This window comes from Hemiscyllium ocellatum, chromosome 32, assembly GCF_020745735.1.
Source record: "Hemiscyllium ocellatum isolate sHemOce1 chromosome 32, sHemOce1.pat.X.cur, whole genome shotgun sequence".
Classification (NCBI taxonomy): Eukaryota; Metazoa; Chordata; class Chondrichthyes; order Orectolobiformes; family Hemiscylliidae; genus Hemiscyllium; species Hemiscyllium ocellatum.
In genome coordinates, this window is record NC_083432.1 from 49,179,025 (window position 1) to 49,199,638 (window position 20,614).

At 41.5% G+C, this 20,614-nt stretch overlaps 1 protein-coding gene across 4 annotated transcripts in view; it reads left to right on the forward strand.

Annotated features, from left to right (window-relative positions):
* Positions 1–20,614, forward strand: part of aclya (ATP citrate lyase a) — a 78,647-nt gene that overhangs the window by 43,764 nt on the left and 14,269 nt on the right. For 2 of the 4 annotated variants that reach the window (XM_060848947.1, XM_060848948.1), the window contains exons 13-19: positions 1,356–1,449; positions 4,539–4,568; positions 7,918–8,059; positions 12,812–12,980; positions 14,360–14,464; positions 16,587–16,783; positions 19,717–19,798. In XM_060848947.1, coding sequence (XP_060704930.1) covers positions 1,356–1,449; positions 4,539–4,568; positions 7,918–8,059; positions 12,812–12,980; positions 14,360–14,464; positions 16,587–16,783; positions 19,717–19,798 — 819 coding nt within the window. The remainder of the gene's footprint in view (positions 1–1,355; positions 1,450–4,538; positions 4,569–7,917; positions 8,060–12,811; positions 12,981–14,359; positions 14,465–16,586; positions 16,784–19,716; positions 19,799–20,614) is intronic. The other 2 variants (XM_060848949.1, XM_060848950.1) reach the window with 2 other exon arrangements.

Here is a 20,614-nt window from a genome sequence, read left to right on the forward strand (position 1 = left end):
CAGGATGTAGGGCTGGGCTGAGAAGTGGCAGATGGAGTTCAACCTGGAAAAGTGTGAAGTGATTCACTTTGGAAGGTCGAATTTGAATGCAGAATACAGGATTAAAGGCAGTGTGGAGGTAGAGGATCTTGGGGTTCATGTCCATAGATTCCCTCAAGGTTGTCACCAGGTTGATAGGGTTGTTAAGAAGGCATATGTATGTTGGGGATTGAGTTTAAAGGCTGTGAGGTTATGCTGCAGCTCTGTTGAGCCCTGGTTAGACCACACTTGGAATATTGTGTTCATTTCTGGTCACCTCATTATAGGAAGGATGTAGAAGTTTTAGATAGGGTGCAGAGGAGATTTACCAGGATGCTGCCTGGATTGGAGGGCATGTCTTAAGAAGAAAGGTTGAGGGAGCTCAGGCTTTTCTTGTTGAAGTGAAGGAGGACTGGAGGTGTGCAAGATGTTGAGAAGCATAGAGTGGGTAGCCAGAGACATTTTCCCATGGCAGAAATGTCTATCACGAGGGGGCATAATTATAAGATAATTGGAGGAAGGTTTAGGGGAGATGTCAGAGGTAGGTTCTTTACACATGTATCCTAGAATATTAAAAGGACTACCTACAAAGACAGTGGCTGCACCTTCCAAGAATTGTTAGATTAGTTTCCCTACAGTAAGGAAACAGGCCCTTCAGCCCAACAACTCCACACCACCCTCTGAAGAGCGACCCACCCAGACCATTCCCTGTATTTACCCCAGACTAATGCCCCTAACACTATGGGCAATTTAGCATGGCCAATTCACTTGACTTGCACATCTTTGGATTATGGGAGGAAACCCATGCAGACATGGGGAGAATGGGCAAACTCTACACAGACATTCGCCCGAGACAAGAATTGAACCCGGGTCCCTGGCACTGTGAGGCAACAGTGCTAACCACTGAGCCGCCGTGCTGCCCGGCACTCCTGTTTTGGAGTAGTGTTGGAACTGCTAATGTAACACTGATTTTCAGAAAGGGAATAAGATGTGTAAAAGGCAACTATAGGCTAGTTATCTTAACATTTTGGGAAAATGCTTGAGTTTATGCTAGGTTGTAATGGCATGTTCAGAAATATATACGCTGAAGCAGAGTCAGCATGGTTTCATGAAGGGTAAATTGTCTCAAATTTATTTGAATTCTTTGAGGGAACATGCATAAAAGCATAATAATGAGGATGCTGGAAAACTCAGTTCTCGCAGCATCTACGATGAGAGAATTAATTTGAGTCCATTATGACCTCTTTACAACATTTTGAATCACAGTTGTTAATGGACAGATTGGCTGGCAATTTTTGCATACATAAATAGAATGTACATTTTTTGTTTGCTTTCAGACTCCAGCCCCCAGCAGAACTGCTTCTTTCTCTGATTCAAAATCTGACGACACCAACAGAACATCGATGAGTCTGAAGCAGACCATCCCTCACGGTAAATCGATAAATGCCGGGCTGTAACCACAACCGAAGCTTGTTATATAGGAGGCAAGCTTCTAAGATATGGGAAATGTCAGAGTCCAAATTATGGAATTTAACAGATGCACTGCTCCAAAGCTTGGGCAGTTTTCTTTTTAAGATTGCTGTTAATTAATTGAAGTCAGTCTTTGATTGTTTTGCATAAACTTATTGCAACATTTAGAGTCATAGAGATGTACAGCACGGACACGGACCCTGTGGTCCAACCCGTCCATGCCGACCAGATATCCCAACCCTTCTAGTCCCACCTGCCGGCACCTGGTCCATATCCCTCCAAACCCTTCCTATTCATATACCCATCCAGATGCCTTTTAAATGTTGCAATTGTGTACTAGCCTCCACCACTTCCTCTGGCAGCTCATTCCATACATGTACCACCCTCTGGAAAATGTTGCCCCTTAAGTCTCTCTTATATTTTTCCCCCCTCACCCTAAACCTATGCCCTCTAGTTCTGAACTCCCCCACCCTAGGGAAAAGACCTTGTCTACTTACCCCATCCATACCCCTCAATTTTATATACCTCTGCCTCCGATGATCTAGGGAAAACAGCCCAGCCTATTCAGCCTCTCCCTATAGCTCAAATCCTGCAACCCTGGCATGGCCACCATTGGAGCAAGGGTAATCCCTAGTAAACTTTCTTCCCTTTCACAGAGCAACTGCTTTCAGTTTGAAGATACTAGTTATTTATGTCAAACACCTCTGTTCTAAGTGTGTCGCTGATCTGTTGTTTGTCTCATCGATTTCCTGAACTCATCCTACTCCGGCCTCATTTTTTTTCCATCTCTTTGCTGTTTCATTGGAGAAAATCATCATGGAACTGCATTGTATTCTCTGCAAGTCTTTTGCCTTATCATTGACTTGCATGCTCAAGCTTTGTTTTCTCTAGCAAGGGTTGCTGACATTTCTAAAGGCCTAGGGAGGGGAATGAATATGTTGCTGTTTGTGGGGAGAATCCCTCAGTTTAAATGTCAGGGTGATCAGTACTCCTTGATATTCGCTACCTTTATCTTCTACAGGCTCAATGCAGTCAATTCAGCTTTACTACTTTTATGCTTCGCATTCTATATCTTTGTTTCCCTCTCCCTGATGCTCTTTGCAGTACTGTGTGTCTTGTGTCACTTTTGTCTGAAGTTAATTGTGTCTTGTGCTGATCACTTAAATAATTTAACTTCATTTATTTTCCTTTTAAATCTTTACAGATTGAGTTTATTTTCCTCTGTATTGTTCTTTCCATTTTCTTTCAGTGTTGTTCCAGTTTTAACAAATGATCCATACTACAAAATCTCCACATGTATTCATTCTATTGCCTAATTTTTATTTGTTTTTTTTGCAACTGTTTTATTTTTATTTTCGTTTGCCAGTGTTTCAACGATGTACATGGCTCATAATTACCTGGTAATCTGTGACGTTCAATGCATTATATCATTCCCTTGGTTTATACACACGTTATCAAACTTGTTATACTGGAAATATTGAGCTAAATGTTCAGAACGCATCAGTGTTAAACAGAAATAGTTTGGAGCCTGGTGCTGCCTTCAGAAAGCACAGTGCATTATATAACAATTATATATCATTATATAACAATTTACACAATGAAGGCAACTATTTTGTGTTTTAATTTTCTCAAAGTTCTGTTCTTGTATACCCTGCATTGTTACAAATTAGCATGTTAAAATGAAGACAAATACTTATTTGGCTTTTGCTTCAGGTCCAGTGCAAATAAGACAAATGATGTGAATTATCTTATTCCTCTTGGGAGGGAGCAACTGTTTTAAGCCAGTTAATGAGGGTTCACTTCTCATATTTACTGCAGTCTAAAGCACTTGAGCTTGGGTAGATTGGAGGTCCTGTTGTTTCAATCTGCTCCTGAGACCAGACTCTCAAAAGCAGATAGCAGACATCAACCTTGCTCACTTTGGTGCAGCTGGAGGTGGTAGATGTCTTGTATGACGTGCACTTCACCCTCTGTCACCGGGCAGGTAGATACTTTGGGTTGGCTCAGGATACATGGTGCTGCTTTTGCAAAACGAGACCTAAGAGCTTGCAGAAGCATCTGTTAGCAACTCATTTTAGTTATAAATTATATTTTTTTCACATTTCAGATGTGCTGCACCTCTGGTCTCTTTTACACTGAAAGAAGCCAACTTGGAAAAAGAGAATGTTGGTTCCTTACTTAAAATGTAATGTGAATGGCAGAGTTGACATTTATTCTTAAAAGCTAGTTCAAATGTAATACTGAATAAATTTTGGCTACTTGGTTGTGATTACCGAATGATCCTGGTACCACTTAGATTTTTATTTGAGATAAGGGGAGGTGATTTGTCATTGAGCCCTTTCTGCTTTGCATTTAGCTGAACAAATTCTGTACTTTATTTAATATTATTCTGTAACCCTTGCATCAAGGCTTAAGTTTTTTTCAATTGAATTCAGTTTCTTTCTGGGGAAAGAAATTGCAGATTTCCATTATTGCATGTGAAGTAATAGTTCCTGCCATTGCACTTGAATGGCTTGGCTCCGATTTTATGGTTATACCCTCTTCGTCTGGTATTTGGGTAAATTTCAGATGTTTTAGTTTCAACCCAAGGTATAACATCACTTATGCAATGTGGATAATGCCCCATTTAATTTCTTTGAGGGAAGATCCTCAAATGATTGGTAATTGGACAACTAACTATTTATAAAGTGCCTCACCTGGCATGAAGGACTGAACAGTCCCTTTTCATGCCATTTACTATTCTTAAACTTGTCTCTTATAACTTGCCCAGTGTCCCATCAGAGCATAGTCCTCTACCCGATGTACAACATTGCCAAGTTGTGTTGTTTAGTTCAGGTTGCTTTGGAAGCGGAGGTTAAACTGCCTTGCATTGCTGTGTTGGAATGGCCCTCATTTCATTCACTTGTAATGATGGCCATTGGGGGGGGGATGTGTATTCCTGGTCAAAAGGGAGATGGTGGTGCCATTGGGAAGGGTGTGTCAGCTAGTGATGTTTTTTTAACAAATCTTACTATGTGATACATTTCTTTTGTTGGTAATCTCTTTGACAGAAGGAAAGGCAAGGCAAGAAAAGAAAAGAGGTAGGAGGGCAACAGACGGATAAATGTATGTTCATGAAAGGTGTATGGTTGCTATTTATTATGCTGCTTTTCCAGCAGACAGCTGTAATGTTTTTGCTTCATTTGATTTCAGAGATAAAATTAACCTGTGGGAAAATCTCAGGTGTGTTTATTTACCTGAGGGGAGCTGGGAATCAAATGCATTAAACCCTTCTTGACACATTTCTTTTAAACATTTTGTATGGAGTATATCTTTTTGTTTCTGAATTTATAATATAATGAAGCATTAACTCTTTACAGCTTGCTGTTTGTAGGGTAGAATCACTAGAGCCATGTATAGCAAGATAACTCCAGCATGATTCAATATTTTGGTTCTAAGCTCTGTCCGTTTAATGGGGCACAGCTGGGAACCAGAGTAGTCAAACTAGCTTGTATGTGAGCTTCGCCTTCCTGCAGCAATTGCTGACGAATTCTTGACTGCCTTTATAGCTCCATGTCCACCACCACCCTGGCTTTCATAGTCTGAGTCCTGTGGAATTCTCTCTCAGCAAACCTTTCCAGTAGGCCTTGTTTTCTCAAGTCAAGTTTTGAAGAGTTTTGTTAGCACCATGTGTACACTATTAACCCAACCTTTTCTGGAATATCTCCTTACTGATGCTAATGAACAGTTTTGTGAACTGCTGGTTTCATTCTTTGTTTAAAATTAAAAGTTGCCATCATAATACAAGACTTGATTTAATTTGATAAACTTTGTCTTCCCTCAGTCCTTCATGGAAGGAGACAGGGGAACTATGACCAGGATGGAGTCTCTGAATTATTGTGAAGTGTTCATATGATGAAATTCCCCCTTTTTTTTTAAATGTCTCCCAGTGTTGTCTGATTTGGGCCGTTAGCTCTCCATCACTGCTGACACTGGCCCTACTATTTGCTAGTTTAAAGCCACATTATGCAGTGCCGAATCCTCTACAGTTCCTCATTCTTTTGGGTGCCCTCCGTCCACTCTCCCTTCGCAGGAAAATTGGTGAATGGCAATTAAGAAATAGATTGAAAAAGCTGGAAATCTGAAAATAAAACATAAGTCTAGTGGAGTCTGTAAAGTGTTGCAATCCCAGCTGATGTTATTACTGGACAAGTCAGATCTATCGTTGAAACCTAGCTTGATGGATCATCTTTCATTTTTTAAAATTTTAAGGCTGTCTTTCATTGACAAAATTGCAATGCTGCAGATTCTGGCTTAACAGTAAAACAAAGTTTATTATGCAAATAAAATAAAGATAAAGAATAAAGCAAGCATTTAGATATTTATATACAACCAAGTGAAAGATTTAAGTATTTAAAGAACACAAGTACAACCTTGTTAATCCCAACAACACCCTTCTATAGTGCTCCCACTAGAGAGAATTGCCTTCTCTTTCACACCTGAGACTTAACTTCAATGTGGCTTCAAGGTCCTGATCTGAGAATGTGATAGTCTCCTCCTGAAGCCTTCATACGACTGATCTTAGACTTTTTTAGCTTCAAATAACTTCAGGGTTTGAACTAAACACTTAATTATCCAAACCTTTTAAACTCCTTACATTGAGGTAACTACTTTCTGTCAGTCCCAAATTACCTCCCTCACTCAGGAGTGACAGTTCTACACATCCAATTTCAGATAAGACTTCCGTAACTGCCCAAAACTGAGGGTAAAAAGTCTTTTTTTCTGTTTATTTATGGGTGCTTCCCCAAAGTCCATAAAAAAACACTTTGTATATGAAAGTCTAATGAACTAATCATTTACCTTGTTAACTCCTAAACTCTCCCACTATAAATCCCCTATTGCACTTCAGGAGTTCTCTAATACTACAGAAATACTTGCAGGTTACTCATTGAAACCCTTCAGACACAATCCAAAATTGAAAAATCCAAAAGAGACAAGTTTAATGTTTTGGAAGTAAGGCCACTAAATAGTCTGAACAATAAGTGAGCTCTAGTGTAAGACAGAGACTTGATCTCTCTCTTTTCTAGCTTCCACTTCAGGCACTTCTATTTTATGCATAGACAGAGTCATAGAGCTGTACATTTGGTCCAACCTGTCCATGCTGACCAGATATCCCAACCTAATCTAGTCCCATTTGCCAGCACTTGGTCCATATTCCTCTAAATCCTTCCTATTCATGTACCCATCCAGATGCCTTTTAAATGCTGTAATTGTATCAGCCTCCTTTAAACTTAGTCAATGAATGAGTATTTCAAAGAGATTTTTGAATCTTTTCTGTCCTCTTTCCCAAGTGCTCTGTGCTGTTAATCTGGGGATGTTTGAGTGATGTAAAAATCAGTACGACTTTTAACAAATGGGAACTGTCCCTCATAGTTGTGGTGCATTTCCTTTGGAGCTTGAAACTAGCTCAGGACATGCCCGTGCCCAGTTCAGTCTTTGCAAATGATTGAGGGTGGCACCATGTGACCAAATCTGTCTTGAGACCAATGATGAAAAGATAAAATGACTTTTAATATTCATACTTTTTTCAACTGAATTGAGAACAGACACCATGACTAACGCAGGCACTTGAAATAAATACACAGGTTTACAGCAAAATAGCATCTGCACCCTCTCCTCTACAAATCAATTTTAAGATAGAAGAAAATATATTTGAACCAAGGTTCCATGTACTCCTAAAGATTACAGAATGGGTAAATTATCTCTCATTGATGTAGTGATTCACATGATGTTAGCATCCATATTTACAGTTTAAAACTGAGCATAATATTGTTACAGCTCATATCCCTCAATCATTTCTTTTATTCAGTCATAGGATTTGAGCGTTGCAGGCTGGTCCAGCTTTATTGTCCATCCCTAAATGCTTTAAAGGTGGTAATGAGCTGCTGCATTGAGCCCCTGCAGTCTGTTTGCTGTAGTTACTCCTTTCCCCTTTTACCTCCCCCCCCCCCCCCCCCCCCCCCCCCCCACCCACCACCACCACTCCATGCTGTTAGGGAAGGGAACTTGCAGATGTTTTCTTTTATCCATTGCCTTTGTCCTTCTAGGTGGTAATGACATTATAGCCAAAATATGACAAAATTGTAAGTAAGATTTGTGTTTTATTAAGCGAAGCAAAGAAGATCGAATATGCTTTGAGGGGAGGTGAGATACTTGGAAACAGCTGGTCAGTGCAGTGGAACATTTTCAGGCCAAGAAGCCATTGAGTTAGATGTATAGTTCATCAGCTTTCCTGATAAGGTAGAATTTTGATATCCCTTCTCCAGCCCCCTCTCTCTTCTTCAGTCCTTCTGCTTTGCCTGTTGTAGATCCTTTATTTCCCCCCATCTCCTTGTTGAAAACCTCATTCAAGATGCCATTTGTCACTGAAATTGTGCTGCTGGTTTTCAGGTAAAGCCACCACACTCTTTAGCTGCCACACCAAGTCCATTATTTGGGGAATGCAGACTCGAGCTGTACAAGGAATGCTGGACTTTGACTATGTCTGTTCACGGGTTGAACCATCAGTTGCAGCCATGGTCTACCCATTCACGTAAGTGTGCTTTCCTGCTTCCCCCTCTTTTGTTATTGGTTTGGTAAAGTCTGTTGAACTGTGATGTAGTATTGCAAATATGCTGTAACCTTTCCAATCCAGGACTCTAAAATTACAAAAAAAAACAAGTTATCTGGAATACACCTGCAACTCATGACTGCTGCTTGTGGCACTGCAACAGAGTTAACGTCATGTCCTTAATGGATGTTGATGGTAAATCTTGAATTTTCCTGGCATTACTTTAAAGCCATATTTATTTGTGACAGCACAATGGCATTTTTTGTGTATGCACAGATGCTGTGTCAAAGGTTATGACATCGCAGAGTGTGGCATTCTGGGCAGTTGCCTGCATTAGCTCTAATTCTGGATAATCCTAGGAAGGTTCCCAATACAAGCACTGTTCCAGCTTAATATGACTTAAGAACTGGCAATGGGAACATGATTGAAGGGGTTACCTCCGATTACAACAGGATCTTGACGAGATGGGCAAATGTGCTGAGAAGTGGCAGATGAAGTTTAATTCAGATAAATGCGAGGTGCTGCATTTTGGGAAAGCAGTGCTTCACAACTTAATGGTAAGGTCCTAGGGAGTGTTGCTGAACAAAGAGACCTTGGAGCGCAGGTTCATATCTCCTTGAAAGTGGAGTCGCAGGTAGATAGGATAGTGAAGAAGGCATTTGGTATGCTTGCTTTTATTGGTCAGAGTATTGAGTACAGGAGTTGGGAGGTCATGTTGCAGCTGTACAGGACATTGGTTAGGCCACTATTGGAATATTGCGTGCAATTCTGGTCCCCTTTCTATCGAGAAAAATGTTGTGAAACTTGAAAGGGCTCAGAAAAGATTTACAAGGATGTTGCCAGGGTTGGAGGATTTGAGCTATAGGGAGAGGCTGAACGGACTGGGGCTGTTTTCCCTGGAGTGTCGGAGGATGAGGGGTGACCTTATAGAAGTTTACAAAATTGAGGGGCATGGATAGGATAAATAGACAAAGTCTTTAGTTCTGGACTCCCTGAGTCCAGGGAAGAGGGCATAGGTTTTTAGGGTGAGGGGGGAAAGATATAAAAGAGACCTAAGGGGCAACTTTTTCACAGTGGTATGTGTATGGAATGAGCTGCCAGAGGAAGTGGTGGAGGCTGGTACAATTGCAACATTTAAAAGGCATCTGGATGGATATATGAATAGGAAGGGTTTGGAGGGATATGGGCCGGGTGCTGGCAGGTGGGGCTAGATTGGTTTGGGTTATCTAATTGGCATGGACAGGTTGGACTGAAGGGTCTGTTTCCATGCTGTACATCTCTATGACTCTAAAACATTTGAGTGGTTTAATCATGGCCTTCACCACTTCTCCTGCTCTAATCATATCCTAGCTTCCCTTCTCCCACACTTGTACCTCTTACAGCTGGCATTGCTTCCAGAATGCATGCAGGGAGTTGAAAGGATAAGTATGGAGGGAAGGGTGTTGGGTTAACTGTGCAGTTGAGACGAGAGAATGAGGGTTGCTGGAAGACATCTATAGAGTGGTGGGTGTAAACAAGACGGAAAAGCAGCAGGTGGGTATTTAGGTTTGAACAATGACTCAGTGACTGAAATGAGTTGACTTCTTGATTTCCATAAGAAAAGGAACAGGAGTGGGCTGTTTAGCCCCTTGAGCCTGCTCCAACATGGAGTAGGATCATGGCTGGTTTGACACTTTGCACTTCACTTCCCTGCTCTTACCCTGTAACCATTGATAGCCTTATTGATCAAGAATCTACCTATATCAGGACGCTATCCCCACAGCTCTGTATGGAAAGGAGTTCCGAAGACACTCAATCCTTTCAAAGAAGATCTTCCTCCTTCACCCATTAAATTGGTGCCTCTTTATTCTGAGACTGTGCCCTCTGCTCCGAAGACCCTCCCATGAGGGGAAATATCCCCTTCAGTATTTATCCTGTCGAGCTTCTTAAGAATCCCATATATTTCAATGAAGTTATCTCTCCTTCTTAACTCCAAATCAGTTCTAGCCTGTTTTCCTCCTCTTTAATGCATTTTATGCCGGTAAGGGTATTATTGAAAGCCTTTGCTCATAAGACAATCTTCCTGTCATACCAGAGGTCAGAGACCTAGTGAACCTTCACGAATTGCCTCTAATGAATGATATCTTCCCTTCAGTAAGGAGACCAATTCTGCTCTCTCTACTCCAAATGTGGTCTCACCAGAATCTGATATAGTTTCCAGTGCCAATCTGCAGACCAGAAGAGCAAACCTTCAAGACCATTAACAATACCCTTACTGGCATAAAATACATTAAAGAGGAGGAAAACAACAACAAAATGCCATTCCGAGACGTCATAGTAAAGCAAACAGCCAATGGGCAACTTCAAACCAGCATCTACAAGAAATCAACACATACGGACCAAATACTGAACTACAGAAGCAATCATCCCAACATCCACAAACGAAATTGCATCAGAACATTATTTCAATGAGCCAGCACAGAGGAACTACGCAGAGCCGAGGAAAATTACCTATACCACGTATTCAAATAGAGCGGGTACCTAATGAACACAGTCTGCCAATTTTCAGTAACAAACCCAAACAAGCAAACAAAACACGTCCAGAAATCCTAACCACACTCCCCTATATCAAAGATATCTCGGAAATGACTGCCAGACTACTCAGACCCCTTGGCATCATAGCCCACAAACCCGGCATCACACTAAAACAACAGCTAATGAAATTGAAACACCCTATACAGACAACAAGCAAAACTAATGCCATTTACAAAATACACCATGCAATGACTGTGACAAACACTACATTGGACAAACAGGCAGAAAACTAGTCACCAGGATACATGAACTTCAACTAGCCACAAAACAATATGACTCTTAGTCACTAGTATCCTTACTGACAGATGAGGAAGGACACCACTTCAACTCGGACAACACATCCATCCTAGGACAAACTAAAAAGACACGCGTGAGAGTTCCTAGAAGCATGGCATTCCGACTGGAATTCTATCAACAAACACATTGACCCGGACCTGATTTACCACCCCTGAGAAAATGTACAGGAAATGACATTCCATAGGAAATGACATCACCAACCCAAAGAAACCCAAACATATAAATAGAAAGCAAGAATCATCGGCAGTGCTTTGTCCGGAGGCTCATTGAAGATGTTGCTTAGTATGGTGACGAAACATCTGAAAATGAACCTTCCAGCTCAGCCAGCAAACCTACATCCAGAACCTCAACTGAACTACAAATCTTCTCAATGCTCTAATCTACTCTCTATTCCAACTTGAACTAATTTCAATTTCCTGTTTGTAGGGTGGTAGGAATTAGCATTCTAATATTTTGAAGTCCCAAAAATTCTGCACTCCAAAGGTGTCTTTGTCCAAAATTTGAATTTGAGTGACAGTGGGATAAATTGCAGCCAATGAATAGAGCAAGTCGCTTAGTAACTTGGAGTCACAAGTCTTGGCTCTCATTTGAATGCAGTCATTAGATCCTTGGTTCCACTCCAAACCGTTCACTATTTAGCTGACTGGCCATACTTATTCCCTGTTGTGGTTATGTTCGCCGAGCTGGAAGTTTTTGTTGCAAACGTTTCGTCCCCTGGCTAGGCGGCATCATCAGTGCTTTGGAGCCTCCTGCGAAGCGCTTCTTTGATGTTTCTTCCAGTATTTATAGTGGTCTGTCCTTGCCGCTTCCGGGTGTCAGTTTCAGCTGTCCGCTGTAGTGATTGGTATATTGGGTCCAGGTCGATGTGTTTGTTGGAGTTTGTGGATGAATGCCATGCCTCTAGGAATTCCCTGGCTGTTCTCTGTCTGGCTTGCCCTATGATAATAGTGTTGTCCCAGTCGAATTCATGTTGCTTGTTGTCTGCGTGTGTGGCTACTAGGGATAGCTGGTCGTGTCGTTTTGTGGCTAGTTGATCATGTATGCGGATTGTTAGCTGTCTTCCTGTTTGTCCTATATCGTGTTTTGTACAGTCTGCACAAAACACTAAACACGATATAGGACAAACAGGAAGACAGCTAACAATCCGCATACGTGAACATCAACTAGCCACGAAACGACACGACCAGCTATCCCTAGTAGCCACACATGCAGACAACAAGCAACATGAATTCGACTGGGACAACACGATTATCATAGGGCAAGCCAGACAGAGAACAGCCAGGGAATTCCTAGAGGCATGGCATTCATCCACAAACTCCATCAACAAACACATCGACCTGGACCCAATATACCAACCACTACAGCGGACAGCTGAAACTGACACCCGGAAGCGGCAAGGGCAGATCCCTATAAATACCGGAAGAAACATCAAAGAAGCGCTTCGCAGGAGGCTCCAAAGCACTGATGATGTCGCCTAGCCAGGGGACGAAACGTTTGCAACAAAAACTTCCAGCTCGGCGAACAGAACCACAACAACGAGCACCCGAGCTACAAATCTTCGCACAAACCTTGAATACTTATTCCCTGTCGACAGACCTCTGCTGGCCAAGCAGTAATTTCTGCCGGGTTCATGGATGGGTTGGCCTGGATATGCAAATATTTCTGGGCCTGACTGAGTTTGTTGCTCACCCTAGCCACTTGCACAGAAGCATCTTTCATTGAACTATAATACCTTGCATCACATTTTAAAATTAAATACACTTGCTTGCAGTTTTGAATTTGAGTTGTGAGAACTTATAAAAGCTTGACATTGCTGGGAGTGCCATTTGAGTTGACAGTTCCTAATCCTGTTCCCCTCTGTAGTGGTGATCACAAGCAGAAATTCTACTGGGGTCACAAGGAAATCCTTATTCCTGTTTACAAGAACATGGCTGATGCCCTGAAGAAACACCCTGAGGTGGATGTTCTCATCAACTTTGCCTCATTGCGTTCCGCCTACGATAGCACTGTGGAAACTATGAGCTTCTCCCAGGTTTGTTGTTTCCCTCATGTTCAAATGTCACAAAAGCTTGCAAGTTGAGTTGATTAACGTTTTAATGTTCTGCATTTGTCTGCCTTTAATAGATGTTTAAATGAACTTTAAGATAAATTCTTAGAACAACACAGAAGGCAAAGCTACTCTTAAGTATATGCTGAATTGTTAAAAGAGCTAGCTTATTTATGTGGCAGAGTATCTTATGAGCACCACCTTTGGGACAGTGAAAGGAAAGTTGACTTTATTCTCAAGTGACAGGAAGCATCTGTCTGTCAAAAGATGGTGCTGCAGGATGCAAAATGAAACACTGTGACAGCGTTTATTGTGACATTATCTCTTCTTTATAGTCATCCCCACTCTTCCTACCAACCCCAGGCCTCGGTGCTGGCTTCACCCTACCCTACTCCAGGGTCAGGCAATTGTCCTTTAGGGCACCAGCCTCCGCCCCACCACCTAGACCCTTCATCAGTAGTATCTGCACATAATATAGAGGTGTCATCAGCACAGATGTTTATCAGCTCAAAAGCCTTTTTGTCATTATGGATCATAGTTTCATATTTTTATTAAGCCCATTAGATATTCATACAGGGGAGACAATCTGATAAATGTATTGAGGATAATTTTATTAATTAGCATGCTAATCCATGATAAACTGTAAGCTTTGCAAAGAGAGACTGTTTTGATTCATTATTTCATTTTTGATGAGCTTGTTGATCAACCAAGTGCTACTTAAATAGTCAAGAGGCTTAGAGCTGAACAACCCCTTCCTGCTTCTGTCTCTCCCTCCCCTCCTAGATTCACAGGCTGTAGTTAACGGTTCCACAGCCAACTGTAGTCCTAGGCAATGAGTGGCATCTGCATATTCAGGAAGATGTTGTAAATGACGATCATTGGATAGTGACTGCAGGACCCTATTTTTCTTGTTTTCTCTCTTGTAAAGCCTCTATTACCACCTTTGTTTGAGGTAACTGAGTATAGTAATCAGTTATCCTGTGCAGCTGTAACCTTGTATGCCTCGGATGCTGCCTGACCTGCTGTGCTTTTCCAGTACCACATTCTCGACCTTGTATACTTTGCTTTGTCTAAACACCCTATGATCTGTATGTCCTTGTATGTTATGATCTGTCTGTACTGCTTGCAAAACAAAACTTTTCACACTACTAAGAGACATGACAACAGTAAATCAAATTAAATCAGATCACAAACTGAATCGAATAATTCCAGTTTATATGGTTAAGTGATACCAAGCATTTACTAACTTGGAAAGCTAATTACCATTGTGAATCCTTTTCTTCCTCCCTGTTCTTACTGGTTTCCAAGTTGGATTACTCTCAATGACTGTATTGCAGTCAACCTGTGCTTATTCTGTGCTTTAGATCCGGGCAATAGCCATAATCGCTGAAGGAATCCCTGAAGCATTGACCCGGAGATTAATCAAGATGGCAGATGAGAAAGGTGTGACCATCATTGGGCCGGCTACGGTAAGAAAACTCTATGTACCCTGAACGTATGTTTGCAACTAAGTGTATAGATTATTGATATTACAGTTTCTTTAAGCAAGTACGTTTTCCTGTGCTATTTTAAAAATGTTTCCTGATCAATGTTGCTTTGCTCAGGATGGTGAGATGTCTTACTTGTTAATAGTTTATAGAATTTTATAGTAAAGAAAGAAACCATTCAGTGAATCATGTCTGTGCTAGCTCTTCAGTAGAGATACGCAGCTTTCTCTTTTCCCTTTAGCATTGCAAATAGTTTCCCTTCAAATATATCCCGTTCTCTTTTTTTCCTGTCGTACATGTTTTGGTTTCTGCACATGCTTTGAGTGATTTATTATTTTGCTTCCAGAGGGAATTGTAACATATTTTAACTATATCCCATTGAACAGGGGAACCTCCTTTGTTTAAGGGTTTTTTTCTATTGACTCTTAGTTCTGTCTGTTGGAGACTCATTATATGTGTTCTCGCAACATTTATGTGGAGTGGAAGCATTTGGAAGAGCTCATGCATGACATTATTGTGAAGTTTGTGCCCCCTTGACCAGTTTATTTTGTAAACCTTTGTACTTTTCTGCCTCTGAAGGTGAAAGAAAGAGTTTGTCATGGGTGATTGAGAATCATCTCACTGACAGTTGTGTCCAGTTCATTTGTGACATTTGACTTTGACTCACATGGGAAAGTGTTTCTCTGGTTGCAGTATCTGGCAGTAACTACTTGAAACTGACTGTCATTCTTCTTCTCGCTCACCCCCCCCGCCCAGTTCCCTGCTGTCTGAGTTCTTTATTGGTCAGGCTGTGAAATGGATAAAACCAACCACACTCCAAGATTGGGAACCTGAGGCTAAGACACTTGGGGCTTCTCTGATCTCTGGTTCAACCTCTTGCCATTGTTTTGATTATTCAGAGTTGTCAATAATACTGAGAGATTGCTGACAGTTCTTCTCCAGACAGCTACAAGCCTCCTTGGAGCAATAGTCAAAAGATTAATCAAAAGCAAAATAGTGTGGAATCTCAAATAAAAATAGAAAATCTGGGAAATATTCACTGGATTGTGCAATAAATGTGAAAAGAGCTAACCTTTCAGGTCACTGACTTTAGCAAGAAGTTAAAGATGTAACTATTTTTGCGGAACTACAGAAGGAGGGGAGGGGACTAAAACAAAAGTTTGTGACTCTGGAATGTAGTTAATTTTCACAAGGGATGATGTGCGTGGTAATGGACAAGTATGGGGAGACTGACCAGATGGCGTATGTAAAAACACAGTAGTATGAATATTGGAAATCTGAAACAAACACAATGCTGGAGAAACTCAGTAGGTTTGGAAGCATCTGTGGAGAGAGAAGTTATTGTATTGTTTCCAGTACAATGACTCTTGAACTGCAAAAATATGTTTCTGTATCACTAGGTGGCTATGCTAGGAAGATGTGTCTAGGCTTTTGAGTTCAGTACCTTTTAATCCAGCTGTGATTTTATCCTCCACTTCATCATTGATCCAACAGCAGAAAGCTGCTTCTGAGCTGAATAATGTGACCATGCCGGTTTAAGGTCATTTATATTTAAGTAACCTGTTTAGCTCCTAATCACGTGTTTTTGGTCACTTTTCAAATATTTAAACTTGGATTTATATTCTAAAATGCTATTTTCCTTGATTGATGGATCCTCACTTAATTACTCGAGAAAGCAACCAATTATTTAGTGTTTCAAATAACTTATAACCTGTGACTATCCCATGTCTTCGCCCAGCTAACTGATTTCAGTGAAGGAAGCATTCCAGGTTCCAGAGTTGACCTCAGCCCCTCTCCTTGGACAGGATGAAATATTTTTCCAGGGTTCCTGCTCTTGATCACATCCAGAGACTCTTACTGAAGTCTGCACTGGTGATCGTTGGGTGAAGATTTGATTATGATAGTCCCCTCAATCGAGTTGTTTGGCTGCATTTGCTGTCTTGGCTCATGCAAGGTAATGTCAAGTGATGATGAGTACCCATGAGTCAATCCCTTTTGTGCTGGGGTGGGGTAGGGTAGGGCAGTGAAGAAGTTGAAGGCGAAGTGTTGCTTTCTTTTAAAACAGACTCCAACTTGTGTTTCATTGTTTGTTGTCTTTTTTCAGGTGGGTGGCATAAAGCCAGGCTGCTACAAGATCGGGAACACAGGTGGTATGTTGGATAATATCCTGGCCTCCAAACTGTACCGCCCTGGCAGTGTAGCATATGTCTCTCGCTCCGGAGGAATGTCTAATGAGCTCAACAATATCATCTCCAGAACCACTGATGGTGTCTATGAGGGGGTTGCTATCGGTGGAGATCGGTAAGAACTGTGAACAGGAAGAGCTGTCTTCCCTCATTAAAGGTCCTGGATAACCAGTTAGGTGAAGGAACTAAATGTATGCTTGCTAACTTTGCTGAAGAGACAAAGACAGGCAGCCTAGGAAGTTGTGAAGAGGACAAGAGTCTACAATTGGATATAGATCGGTTAGGTGAGTGGGCAGATGAACTATAATGCAAGAAAATGTGAACTTGTCCACCTTGGCAGGCTGAATACAAAAGCAGTATATTACTTAAATGGAAGAGATTGCTGGACTCAGGCACAGAGGTTTTAATATCCTGGCACAATTAATAGTGCAAAGTTATGCAGATACAGTATGTAATTAAGCAAATGAATGATATTGTCAGGGGAGTGGAATATAAAAGTGGGGATGTTTTCTCAAGTTGTCAAAGATGTCGGTGAGACCATGTCTAGAATACGATGTACAGTTTTGGTCTCCTTGTTTAATAAGAGTAGTGTTGGAAGCGGTTCAGAAAAGATTGCCATGACTTGATTTCCATGCCATTCCCAGGAAAAATTGGACAGGTTAGGAGTGTCAGAGGCTGAGGGGTGATCTTAGAGGTTTACAAAATCGTGAGGGGCATGGATAGGATAAATAGACAAAGTTTGGGAGAAGATTTGTAGCTGGGGTGCTCGTTGTTGTGGTTCTGTTCGCTGAGCTGGGAGTATTTGTTGCAAACGTTTCGTCCCCTTTCTAGGTGACATCCTCAGTGCTTGGGAGCCTCCTGTGAAGCGCTTCTGTCATGTTTCCTTCGGCATTTATAGTGGCTTGTCTCTGCCGCTTCCGGTTGTCAGTTGCTGTCCACTGTAGTGGCCGGTATATTGGGTCTAGGTCGATGTGTTTGTTGATAGAATCAGTGGATGAGTGCCATGCCTCTAGGAATTCCCTGGCTGTTCTGTTTGGCTTGTGCTATAACAGTAGTGTTGTCCCAGTCGAATTCATGTTGTTTGTCGTCTGTGTGTGTGGCTACTAAGGATAGCCGGTTGAACTGACAGCCATACTGCTGCGACCACTAGGACTCATAACAGCACACAAACCACAGCCACTCTCCGACAACAACTCACCAGGACAAAGGACCCGATACCCAGCATGAGCAAAACCAACGTAGTGTATAAAATCCCATGCAAGGACTGCACAAAACACTACATAGGGCAAACAGGAAGACAGCTAACAACCCGCATCCACGAACACCAACTAGCCACGAAACAACACGACCAGCTATCCTTAGTAGCCACACACATAGACGACAAACAACATGAATTCGACTGGGACAACACTACTATTATAGCGCAAGCCAAACAGAACAGCCAGGGAGTTCCTAGAGGCATGGCACTCATCCACTGATTCTATCAACAAACACATCGACCTGGACCCAATATACCGGCCACTGCAGCGGACAGCAACTGACAAGCCACTATAAATGCCGAAGGAAACATGACAGAAGTGCTTCACAGGAGGCTCCCAAGCACTGAGGATGTCACCGAGAAAGGGGATGAAACACTTGCAACAAAAACTCCCAGCTCGGCGAACAGAACCACAATAAATAGACGAAGTCTTTTCCCTGGGGTCGGGGAGTCCAGAACTAGAGGGCATAGGTTTAGGGTGAGAGGGGAAAGATATAAGAGAGACCTAAGGGGCAAAGGGACCTAAGGAGTTTGGTATATGTATGGAATGAGCTACCAGAGGATGTGGTGGAGGCTGGTACAATTGCAACACTTAAGAGGCATTTGGATGGGTATATGAATAGGAAGGGTTTAGAGGGATATGGACCTGGTGCTGACAGATGGGACTAGATTGGGTCAGGATATCTGGTCGGCCTGGACGGGTTAGACTGAAGGATCTGTTTCCATGCTGTACATCTCTATGACTCTAGTGTTTAGAAGAATAAGGAATCGAGACATCGGATCCTGAGGGGACTTGACAGGATGAACGCTGTGAAGATTTTTACCTTGGTGGTAGAAACTAGAACTAGAGTTTACCATTTAAAATGAGTGGTCTTCCATTTAAGAAACATGTGTTTTTTTTCTGAGATGGTGATTCTTTGTAGCTCTTTCCCAGAGGGTGGTGGAGGCAGGTCCTTTGAATATTTTTAAGGCAGTGTTAGATCCTTGACTAATAAGGGAGTCAGCAGTTATCAGGAGTAGATAGGAAAGTGAAGTTGAGACCACAGTCTGATCAGCTTATTGAATGGCTGAGCAGATGCGAACGTCCCAATGGCTGCCTCCTCTTCATTCAGATATTTGGATACATGGCTTCCAGCTGAGGCAACAGTCAGAATTTCAAATAGAAATTGAGCTTAATACCTGCCGGTTCAAAATAGGCATTAGAATAATCTAAAAGGAAGTAATTTTAGCAAATAAAGTAGTTTAACTGACAAAATGAATGAGTGCTTTGTTTTAGATTTTAACTGGATGGTGTCCTACAGCAGCAGAGTCTGACTTTGACTTGTCAATATACTAAATGTTCTTTCACTACTTTTTTGTGGATATTGCTTCACTCCTTTACATAGCCTCCAGGTGCCCCTGCACATCCCCTTGTCCCATGTGCACCTGTGCACCATTGATTTTCTTCATCTTACCCATAAATTCTGCATGTTAAGTTTTACGCAAAAATTCCCCAAACTGTCATCAAATGACAGATTACTCACTGATGTTAATAAAAAAAAATCTTTGTGCAGAACCTAGAATCCCCCCATGGCTGTTTGAATGTGGTGTTCAGATCACCATTCTGGGTATCACCATTTTTATCGTAGCCAAAGCTGTTCCTTAAACTGCATTTCACCAAAAACCGTATCATGTTATTTTTAAAAGTAACACTTGATTACTCATGTTTCAAAGATACTTATCAATGAAAAAAACTCTCGGAGTAAATACTAACTTGGAAAGATGACAGTGTTACTTCTCCCTTACACCAGGTACCCAGGATCTACATTCATGGATCATGTTTTGCGTTACCAGGACACACCAGGAGTTAAGATGATTGTTGTCCTTGGAGAGGTGCGTAGCTCTAGCAGGCATTGGTTTAAGTCCCTGAATTGTGGTCCAGTTCTTCACTGACTGTGTCTAAACTTTGTTGCTAGGAAGGGAACTGCAGTCTTGCTGCTAACTACAATTTGATTGCTATTGGGTAGTGGGCTATAAGATGTGATGCTTTATTACAGGAGGTATATGACTCTGAAGCAATATTTTTATCTACCTGCCAAAAACTTTTATAGTTCTTTAACTTCAGATTTACAGAAAATTTGCACATTTTAAAAATGTGATCCTCGCTTATAATTTTGTCATTGGGAAGGAGAGATTGGTGAAGTTTAGAGGGTTTGCAACATGGACTGAAACCATAATTATAATCCATCAAAATTTTGAAATTTCTATTAGAGTAATCTTTGAATTAAGAGCTTTGGGAATTCTGACTAAATGGAAGACTAAAGGTGTGTTCATTAATGAAATACTTTTCACCTCTTCAGGCCATCCTGTGTAGCTTCACTGTTCAGTTATTTCTGAAGTGCAATTGCTACTATTTTAGGCAAGCCTGGCAATTGTATTGTGTGCAGCAGGAATCTACAAACAGGATTACGACAAACTCATTTCTTTATTGGCATTTGTGGAGGAATGGAAGTAACCGTTGACCAGAAAAGGCAGATTAGCCTTAATTTAACATCTCCAGTAGCTGGGGGGAAAAAAGCGAGGGCTGCAGATTCCTGATGTAGGGCTTATACCCAAAACCGAATTCTCCTCCTCTGCTTCTTGATCTGTGCTTTTCCAGCACCACACTCTTGATTCTCATCTCCAGTAGATCCCTACTCCTGATAAAGT